Source organism: Bombina bombina, chromosome 3, assembly GCF_027579735.1.
Source record: "Bombina bombina isolate aBomBom1 chromosome 3, aBomBom1.pri, whole genome shotgun sequence".
Classification (NCBI taxonomy): domain Eukaryota; kingdom Metazoa; phylum Chordata; class Amphibia; order Anura; family Bombinatoridae; genus Bombina; species Bombina bombina.
Window position 1 is genome coordinate 671,173,616 of NC_069501.1, and position 10,936 is coordinate 671,184,551.

Sequence of the window (10,936 nt, forward strand, 5' to 3'; positions counted from 1 at the left end):
GTTAAATTAATAGCTATTGCTACTGCTACAAGCCAGCAGAAGCACAAGAAAAGATAATTTTAAACATGATTTTTTTTTATAAATTTGGGTTTGTCAAGAACAAAAGTGAAGGATGTTGCTGACACAAGAATCAATCAAATGTTAAGGGCGTGTCTGAATCATTATTGAATGCTATAAATTTGAAGCCTTTCCAGCAAGCCAAAAATGTATTTCCCAGCCTACCATTTTAAAAAAAGTTTCCAAATTTCTTCTATTATCAAATGTACTTCATTCCAATGATATTCTGTGCTAAAGAGATACCTAAGTAGGTGTCTGGAGCACTACATTGCACAAAATAGTCCTGCCATCTAGTGCTCTTGCAAATGGATAATATTGCTTGTAAAACTGCTGCCATATAGTGCTCCAAAAAATAGGCCAGCTCCTAAGCATAAGTCCCTGAGATACCAAGAAAACAAAAAATATTTGCTAATAGAAGTAAATTATAAAGTTGTTTAAAATTGCATGCTCTATCTGAGTCATGAAAAAAACATTTTGTTTTTCATGTCACTTTAAAGTGAAAGCCAATTTTCTTGTGAAAGTGTCCGGTTTTAAAAAAACTATTAAATACAGGGGCACTTTCATTCATGAAAATTAACATTTCACCCGTTATCTTAAAATATACTTACCTTTTCTTCTTGAAGCCGCTCCAGTGCTTCACCAGCCCGTCGCAAGCCTTTTCATACGTCAGCAATGACGATAGCGGGATCGTCCAATCATGGCTTCCACCTGGGGGAATCATTGCCTGAGGCAACGCCATGATTGGAGGAAGCTGGTTTCGTCATTTCTGTGTAAGAAAACCAGGAAGAAGCAGACGGGGCATTGTTTCAGAACGGCGATACAGCGTTTCAGAAGAAAAGGTAAGTATTTTTAAAATGCGGTGCATGAAAGTGCCCCTGTTTTTAATAGTTTTTTTTAAAAACCAGGCACTTTCACATGAAAATTGATCTTCACTTTAACTGTATGAATGAATTAAAGGGACATTGAACCCAATTTTTTTTCTTTCGGGATTCAGACAGAGCATGCAATTTTATTTGAAAAAGAAGGCATCTAAGCTTTTTTTTTGGTTCAGACCTTTTGGTTCAGACTCTGGACAGCACTTATTTATTGGTGGATTAATTTATCCACCAATAAGCAAGAACAACCCAGGTTGTTCACCAAAAATGGGCCGGCATCTAAACGTACATTCTTGCATTTCAAATAAAGATACCAAGAGAATGAAGAAAATTTGATAATAGGAGTAAATTAGAAAGTTGCTTAAAATGTCATGCTCTATCTGAATCATGAAAGAAAAATTTGGGTTCAGTGTCCCTTTAACTATGTTTTCCTCTCATGGATTTGTTCATTTTATTTGTTAAATGGCCATTTATTTATCATTTACTGATCAATACAACAAATGTGGATTTTTTTTTATTATCAAAATGCACATATCTACTATTTGCAGCTTAAAAAGGGGACATATTTGAAAAGGAAATATAATAAAATCCTAATGTAGAACAATTGTTCCAAGAGAAAATAAATATTGCGTACTTGTGCATATTATTTGAATTCCAGCTTCTCACTAGCACTGCTTTTGACACACACAGTTCAGTATAAATATGGTTGACCTAATGAAATGCTGTTCCTTCTGTGAACAATCCTTGCTTACTAGTACAATACATGGTTTTTGCTCTAAGTACTTTTAATATTCCCTTGAATATTTACCTAGCTTGCATGAACTAAAGATATTTCTAGGAAAAATGAATATATTCATGTTCTTTTCTCATGCTGCTCTACAATGAAATATTGCATCTCGTTGCCCTCTCACTTCATACTATGTAGGAATGAAAAAATTGTTTTTTTATTTAATTGTTAAATGTCTCATTATTCCTCCTGTCGTTACACAGAAGGAGGCCAAGAGGGGTGGCAAGAGAAGGGGTCATTCCTGTCCGCCTCTAGGGTTGCATTAAAGGCAGCGCAGCGTGGGAAGTTGCTGAGGGATGAGGACGGGGGAGGCAACTTCAAAGTCTGGCAATGACATGCCTGTGGCAGGATTCCCCCTGACTGGATCTGCATGTCTTATGTAACCAGCTAGATCAGAGAGAACAGAGCTGAGGGAAAAAAATACAGATGTGGAGGAGGAGAGGAAAAAAAGGCATGAGAAGTACTGCTGCAGAAAACTGGAGGAGATATAGGGAATATACTTCTACAAATACATATTAGAGATACAATTACAAAATGACCTTCTGAGGGGAAGAATATACCTGATGCAGTAATGAATGTAATAGCAATACATTAACTGGCACGTTGTGCTTATTGTCTCCATTGTATGACCTGGGCAACCTGTGGGTGACGGGACACAGTTGGTAGGTGATGTCACACAATAGCTCCCTCTAAAGGCTTTTCTTTGACCGCACCACTGTATATTTTCACAACTGAACAGTTATTTTATCCCCTCTGGCTGCCAGTAACACACAAATCAATGCATTATCCTATTTGGCTTAAAGGGACACTGAACCCAAATGTTTTCTTTCGTGGTTCAGATAGAGCATGACATTTTAAGCAACTTTCTAATTTACTCCTATTATCAAATGTTCTTCATTCACTTGGTATCTTTATTTGAAATGCAAGAATGTAAGTTTAGATGTCGGCCCATTTTTGGTAAACAACCTGGGTTGTTCTTGCTGATTGGTGGATAAATTCATCCACCAATAAAAAAGTGCTGTCCAGAGTCTGAACAAAAAAAAACAGCTTATGTGCCTTCTTTTTCAAATAAAGATAGCAAGAGAACTATGAAAAATTGATAATAGGAGTAAATTAGAAAGTTGTTTAAAATTGCATGCTCTGTCTTTAAAAGGGACATGAAACCCAACATTTTTCTTTCATGATTTAGGTAGAACATACATTTTTAAACAACTTTCCAGTTTACTTCTATTATCAAATTTGTTTCATTCTATTGGTATAATTTGTTGAAGAAGCAGCAATGCACTACTGGTTTCTAACTGAACACATGAGTGAGCCAATGACAATCGGTATATACTGTATATGCAGCCACCAATCAGCAGATATAACCTAGGTTCTTTACTGCTCCTGAGCTTACCTAGATGACCCTTTAAGCAAATGATGACAAGAGAAGGAAGCAAATTAAATAATAGTAAATTGGAAAGTTGTTTAAAATTATATATTCTGGGTGACTTAATGTATTACCGTCTACAACGTATGCATCAATTTCCAAAAATTAAAAACCAAAACTCTTCTACAAAAAAAGTTACTTATATACACTTTTTTGTGTTTCATAATCATTGTAAGAGTGTCCCACTCCCTAAACCCCTAGTTATGAGCCCAACTATTTCTGTTCTTGAAATATTAACATTAGCTACTATAGATACTGTATGTTCCTGGTTCTCCTCGTTATCTCTTACTTTTATGTTCTCTTTTATCATTATTTACTTACTCTCATATTCTCCAGTCTTGGGTTTAGTGACCTTTATATTTTCTCCATACTCTTAGGTGCTCATTCATCCTTGTGTTCTTAATAACATCCCCTCCATTCTATGCACACAGATCTCCTTTGTGCTTGCCCATTTTTACTGTACTTATTTCTCACCTGTACTCTGCTAGTTCTATGTTTGCGCCACACCTCTAAGCTCACTCAAGGTACTGTGCATGCTTAACCTTGTTTTTGTCTGACATTCTTTGTAATCTCACAGCTTTTATAATCATTCTATGCTCACTCATCTTATTTGTGCTTGCTCATTTTACTATGCTTATTACTTCTGAACTATGTTCACTCACACCAGTGTACTCACATACCATAGGCTAATGCATCTTACCTGTGCTTAACACTTCTGTGTTTCTTGACTTGCTCCCAAATACAGGTCTCTCTTACTCCTTCATGACAGTCTCTTACACTATCCATACACTGGTCTCTTTCACTCTCTTCTCCTGTGCTTATTTTTTCATCTACTCCCCTAACACCGCCTAATTTTCCCCTCTCTTGCCTTCTGCTCCATGGCTCAGTATTGTTTCATCCTGCACACACTTGCCTTGCACCCACCTGTAGGGTGTTGACTGGGAATGAAGTAATGGGTGGAAAGTCCATGATCTGAAGCTCGTGGACATGGCCATTCATCACGACAGCTGGTAGAAAGACGCAACGAGCTTTGGTGGGAATGCAAGTTTCGCTGAACTCGTTGTAGATAAACTGACGCACAATGGCACTTTTCCCTACTCCCTGGGCCCCGAGCACAGCGATCTTGAAGGTTGTCACCATGCCTTCTTGGGCCGGTGGTGGGTGGCTCCCTCACACGGTCCGTGGCGTTGACAGGATGGCCTCCCTGCGGCATATTCCAGCGGCTGCAGGCTCAGCCACATTCAAGAAGCATCTCCTCTTAGAGCAGGTGGCTGAGAAACAATAAACATAACATTTTTAATTCTACTGCCATCTACAATTCATAACATTACTTTATTTATACAATTATGTTGCCAGTGAAGGAAGTACTAGGTGCTATAGCTACAAATCTGAAGCAATAAACTCTCAAATACCAACTTTCGCCTAGATTACGAGTGGTGAGCTAACTGTAGCGAAAGTTCGATATGTTTTTTTTTTTGGCTCCCTAGAGCGTCTTCAGCCTCACCAGTCCTTATGTTATTAAATACTAAATTGCGTTTGAAATTTAACAGCAAGGAGCAGACAATGGATTCTCACAACCTAAAAATTAACATGTTCAAGACTGAGCTCCTTCTAATCCCCCCTCAAGCTCTACGCCGACTTTTGACTTTTCTATCCCTGTTAACGGCATCACCATCTCCCCATCGCCCCAAGGCCACTGCCTCGGAGTTACACTTGACTCAAATCTATCCTTCGCCCCCCCCACATCCAATTGCTTTCTTCATCCTGCCACAACCACCTATGCAATATTTCCAAGATTCCCCATTTTCTGAGCGCTAACACCACAAAGCAAATAATCCACTCCCTTGTTATTTCCCGACTTGACTACTGCAACAACCTACTTACTGGCCTAACTCTTTCCCACCTCTCCTCCCTTCAATCCCTTCTAAATGCCTCTGCCAGGCTAATCCACCTTTCCCGTCACTCTGTATCTGCTGCACCTCTCTGTGAGTCCCTTCATTGGCTCCCCATTCACAGCAGAATTAAATTCAAAATTCTCACCCTTACATACAAAGCTCTCACCAATGCCGCTCCCCACTACCTATCCTCTCTAATCAACAAGTATACTCCAGCCCACCAACTAAAATCCAACAATGACCTGCTCCTTGCATCTTTGACTATCACCTCTTCCCATGCTAGACTGCAGGACTTTTGTCGTGCAGCACCTTCCCTCTAGAACACTCTCCCTCGTGCTGTCCGGCTTTGTCCTAATCTTTCTTCCTTTAAATGCTCCCTGAAGACTTTTTTGTTCAGAGAAGCCTACCACCCAACTCAATAATATTTCCCTCATCTAACTCTACATTAAAGGGACATTATACACTCATTTTTCTCTGCATAAATGTTTTGTAAATTATCTATTTATATAGCCCATAAAGTTTTTTTTTTTTAAATGTATAGATTTGCTTATTTTTAAATAACATTGCTCTGATTTTCAGACTCCTAACCAAGCCCCAAAGTTTTATGAGAATACCGTCAGCTACCTTCTCCAGCTTGCTCCTGTTTGTGGAAAGGGTTTTTCATATGCAAAAGAAGGGGGAGGGGGGAGTGTCTTATTTACCACTTGCAGTGGGCTTTCCAGCTACCTTTTCAACAGAGCTAAACTGAGAGCTTCTAAGTAAGCTTTTAAACAGTTTTATACTGGATTTTTATATTAGTATCTGTGCATCTTATTCTTTATAGGGATGTCTATTACATGAAGTTATATGAAAATGAGTGTATACTGTCCATTTAACATCTTTCTCATTCTTGCAGTCCTCACCTCCTGTTTCTCAACCTCCTACCCTTCTAGATTGTAAGTTCCCACGGGAATAGGGCCCTCAATTCCTCCTGTATGTGTTTGTAAAGTTTTGTCTTGTCTCTTACAAGTTTGATATCATTGTTTTATTTAAATTAATTGTACCCATGGAAAGCGCTGTGGAATATGTTGGCGCTTCATAAATAAATATCAAATTTCTCTACCTTACTGGTAACTACTGGAATGCTCCTATATAGAAGTTGCTATATGCAGGATAGGAGCTGTGTTTGAAAAGAACTATTCTTTTTTCTTTCATTTGTCTTTATCTCTTTTAGATTATACTTATATTCTAAATCAACCAAGATCAAGGTGTTAGAAGTGTCCTGAATATATGCAAATGTACACCAACATACAAAGTGAACTAATATAAAATATGAGTGCCCTCCAAGACACAATAATGCACCAAGAGTTAAAACTTACCATTGCAAGAATTGAAAAGTATAAAAGAAGGCAGTAAATCCAAGTTGGACAGCACAGTGAAGGAATCTTTAAATGCTTAAAGCTTTGTGGTCAGATGCGCATATGGAAGCCAATTCTATTTCTGTATAATAAATTGCACAGTCCATAATGAGCTCACAAGTTGCCCAGCACTGTGGATCTTCTGTGCCATAAACCAAGGCTGACACAAAATCCATGAAAATAAATCCACTTGTGTTTTTGAGGTTGCTTCTCCAGTTGAAATACAGAATGGAAATCCCAGTAAAGGACTGTTTGTTTTTTAAGCTGTAAAGAGTGCTGATTTCAGAGAGAACCAATTATTCACGGTTGCTGTATAGTGTATCTTGCCAGCTGGAGATTGCCAATTGACTTCTCCTGAAACAAAAAAGTGGAATTAAAATGAATCCAAAATGATGAATGAAACATCTAACAAACAGAAAGTTGAGAGATCTGCATATGTGTTTTAAAAGTTTATGGCTATGAGAGTGTCTTGTTTGAAAACAGGTATACAACACCCACCCTAGGTATCATTTTTTTTTTTTAAAGCTTTATTTTCACATCCACACAATAGATGGTGAAAGAAAGATAGACAGAGATATAGAAAGATGATAGACAGATAGATAGAAAGCTTGATAGATAGATAATAGACAGACAGATGGATAGATAGATAGATAGATAGATAGATAGATAGATAGATAGATAGACTGACTGACAGACAGACATATAGATAGATGATAGACAGATAGAGAGATTGGTAGATAGATAGATAGATAATAGACAGACAGATGGATAGATAGATAGATAGATAGATAGACTGACTGACAGACAGACATATAGATAGATGATAGACAGATAGAGAGATTGGTAGATAGATAGATAGATAGATAGATAATAGACAGATAGATAAATAGTAAGATAGATACAGACAGACATACATACATATAGCTAGATGATAGATAGACAGACACACATACAGAGTGATAGATAAATAAATAGATACAGACAGACAGATCGATAGAATATACTTTCCTTAGTCACAATTTTATATCTGCATTATTTGTCTGAAATAGTTTTTTTTTGGGAGGAAAGAGTGTGATTATAATTTTCCCATATTGTGTTGTATACTCAGCTCTACATAAGAACACAATCTGATATTACTTTAATAAAAACACTGGTTGTTTAAGGCGCTAATGACTGAAACCGGATAAAGCTTTGGCGTCCAGTGAACACAACATTCTGGGATCTGCATCACTGGCAAGAACTGAGGAAAGGTCAGTGTTAGATGATGCCAGGTCCTTGCAAATGAGACATGACAGCTTTTAACAGTCACAGCTCAAAGCCCACGTAAACTTGGGAAAATCATGATTTCATTACAAACTAAAAAACAGCCAGAACAGAATTTGGGCAGGAAACACACAACAGTTGGTCTGTTATTCCTAATTGGATTTTGGTGGCCTGACGTTTCATTGCTTCTACTACTAAAGAGGTGCCAACTGGATGTTAAAGAGAAATGTTCTGATTACAAAATGTTCAGGATTTAAGTGGAGGACCACGGTGGTATAAGATTTCTAAGTAATTAGAGAATGATTAGATGCATCTTATATCAGATGCTTATTGTACATATTTATAATGTCATCAACCACTAAAAGGGCATAAAACACCTTGTAATTGCAAGAAGTCTTCCAATAAATTAACACAATAGCTATGTAAAAACTAGATACATTAACACCTTGTTTGATTCAATTGTTTTTAAATGGCCAAACTTCCTACCTGTCTCGTGTTATTTGGTTAAGCCAATCAGTACTGGAACAGACATGGCTTGTCACTGCCATCTTGTTAGAACAATTTTTACTGTATCTTATCATTTCTGCTGTCGCCAGGTAGGACAGACAAGTAACATGGGTAGGCTTGTGAAGTCTGCCATGTGAATTTCCAATTCTCAGAATTGGAAAACCCACAATATTAAATTACAGGTAAATGCGACAACATACAAAATGAAAGTGTATTGCAAAGTGTTTTGACTGTGTATATTTAAACATTTAATATTACAGTGTCAAAGTGTATCATGAACCTTTAAGCAGGAAAATGTTTTTTTGTGATAATACTTTATTTGATTCCATAAAGCATTCAGTCAATGGGGTAAATTTAGCATAGGCCGAGCAGACATGAATCACTGGAGCGAATTAAGTCTGCTCGACATCGCTAAATGCTGACAACATATGCTGTCGGCATTTAACAGTGCACAAGCATTTCTGGTGAAATGCTTGTGCAATGCCTCCCCCTGCACATTTGCAGCCAATCGGTGGCGGACAAGTTGTTATGTTAAGTTATTACAAGTCTTATGACCGCAGCTTCTTAATTTATGTTTCTGGCGAGCCAGAGACTACGTGCATAGAAAGCAGCATCCGCTGCTTGTTGAATCTACCCCAATGACTTAACCTCACCTATAGTTTACTCCACTAAGAAATTAACACATTCTCCAATGAAAAACTCCCAGAGTCTATCTTATTCTATTGGACATTTTTAAGTTTTGGAGAGCATCTTTACACTTATATCAGGTCTACTGAATTATCTAAGAACCGGAGGCATTGTTCTCTATGGAGGTCATTCCAATTCCAACAAGTGAGCAAGATTTTATTTTGATAATGGTTCTCAGCATGATCTACAGATGCCAAAATAAACTGGAGCACATTTAGAATGTGCATGTTGTTAATAAATGTGTGCCAAACTAGATTAGGGGGGAGGGCTCAGTCCCTCTTCTGACTGGCATGGCTAGTCTTACAACTGGAATGTGGGTCCTGCTTGTGCTATGGGTACCTGGGAGGTTAGGAGTTGTTTGCACTGGGGTGGGTCAAGTACAGGGCCCTTGGGTGCTGGGGTTGTATTTGGGGAAGATTGTGTATGCCTAGTCCCTTAGATTGTGGGGGGATGTGGAATGTAAGAGGTTAAGGAGTTAAAAACAAGCATAGAAATACACTTTTTACCTCTGTGATTACCTTGTATCTATGCCACTGCAAACTGCCCCCTTATTTCATTTTTTTGGACAGACTTGCATTTTAGCCAATCGGTGCTATCTCCAGGGTAACTTCAAGTGCAGGAGCTCAATGTTATCTATATGAAACACATGAACTAATGCCCTCTAGTGGTCAAAATGCATTCAGATTAGAGGCAGTCTTCAAGGTCTAAGAAATTAGCATATGAACCTCCTAGGTTTAGCTTTCAACTAAGAATACCAAGAGAACAAAGCAAAATTGGTGATAAAAGTAAATTGGAAAGTTGTTTAAATTTACATTCCCTATTTAGATCTATTAGATTTTGGCAGCAAATTAGGTAAATTCTAGATTCTTCTTATAGCCTGCTACATGCACAAATGAAAAGCCAATTATAATATGATGTTAAACAGCAAACCATAAAGACAAGAGGTATAGAAATAAAGTTAGAAATACCACAAAATACATTTTCCTCAAAGAGTAGTAGGCTTGACCCCCAAGTCATTAAGATCCCTGTCCCAAACCCATGTAAAAACGTAAATAACAAACACATTTTATTGGTGATAGGCCTGGCCACAGCATGTTTATTAAGTTATATAAAACAATATACCATTTGTAACATAAAACGTTCCAAACAAACTAGTCCAACTACCTAACGCCCCTTCATTGATCTGACCATTCTTCCAAATTCATCTGGACTCAGAAAGACTATTTGCTTAATCTGTACCCCTCACATTAAAACACCACTCCAAGGAACTCCGTGCCCAAGGAGCCACATATACTGCTCTGCCACCCCATTGGAAGGTTATGTAATACTACAAAATGGCCATTATCAGTATGCCTAATGGCAGGAGGATTAGCACCCAAGCTGTGACAACATACATTTTTTGCAAAGAATAACGGGAGGGCAATAACACTGTTGGAGTGGTTTCTTTACTGATCTGCCACCACTTCCGCACAGCCCCCATTGCCATTTCGTGTCTGGGGCCTGCATGGGTAAACATGGTAATATATAAACATATATGGGCCATCTTCATATCCTGGCCTTTGGTGATTTACAACTGTGGAAGCAATTAAGAGACTACTGCAAAATTATCAATTTCTCTGTTTTTTTAATTTATAGGTATGCGTTTGAGTAAAATTAACATTTTTGTTTTAGTCTATAAACTACTCACAAAATTTCTCAAAATAAAAATATTGTCATTTAGAGCATTTTTTTTGCAGAAAATGACAACTGGTCAAAATAACAAAGATGCAGTGTTTTCAGACCTTGAATAACGCAAAGAAAACAAGTTCATATTCATTATTAAACAACACATTACTAATGTTTTAAATTAGTAAGAGTTCAGAATCAATATTTGGTGGAATAACCCTGATTTTCAATCTTGCTGGTCACGACAGGGTCTTGATCTGGTGGTCCTCCATCCACACCTTGTTTGACCTGGCAGTGTGGCATGGTGCATAGTCCTGCTAGAAAGCAAACCCTCAGAGTTGAGGAACATTGTTAGAGGAGAAGGAAGCAAGTTT

The 10,936-nt window shown here is 37.8% G+C and overlaps 1 protein-coding gene across 1 annotated transcript in view; it reads right to left on the reverse strand.

Annotated features, from left to right (window-relative positions):
• RASL10B (RAS like family 10 member B) overlaps window positions 1-4,351 on the reverse strand; it is a 28,871-nt gene extending 24,520 nt beyond the window's left edge. Inside the window, exon 1 of the mRNA XM_053704843.1 lies at window positions 4,073-4,351. Coding sequence (XP_053560818.1) covers window positions 4,073-4,288 — 216 coding nt within the window. The 5' untranslated portion in view covers window positions 4,289-4,351. The remainder of the gene's footprint in view (window positions 1-4,072) is intronic.
• Window positions 4,352-10,936: the final 6,585 nt, after the last annotated feature.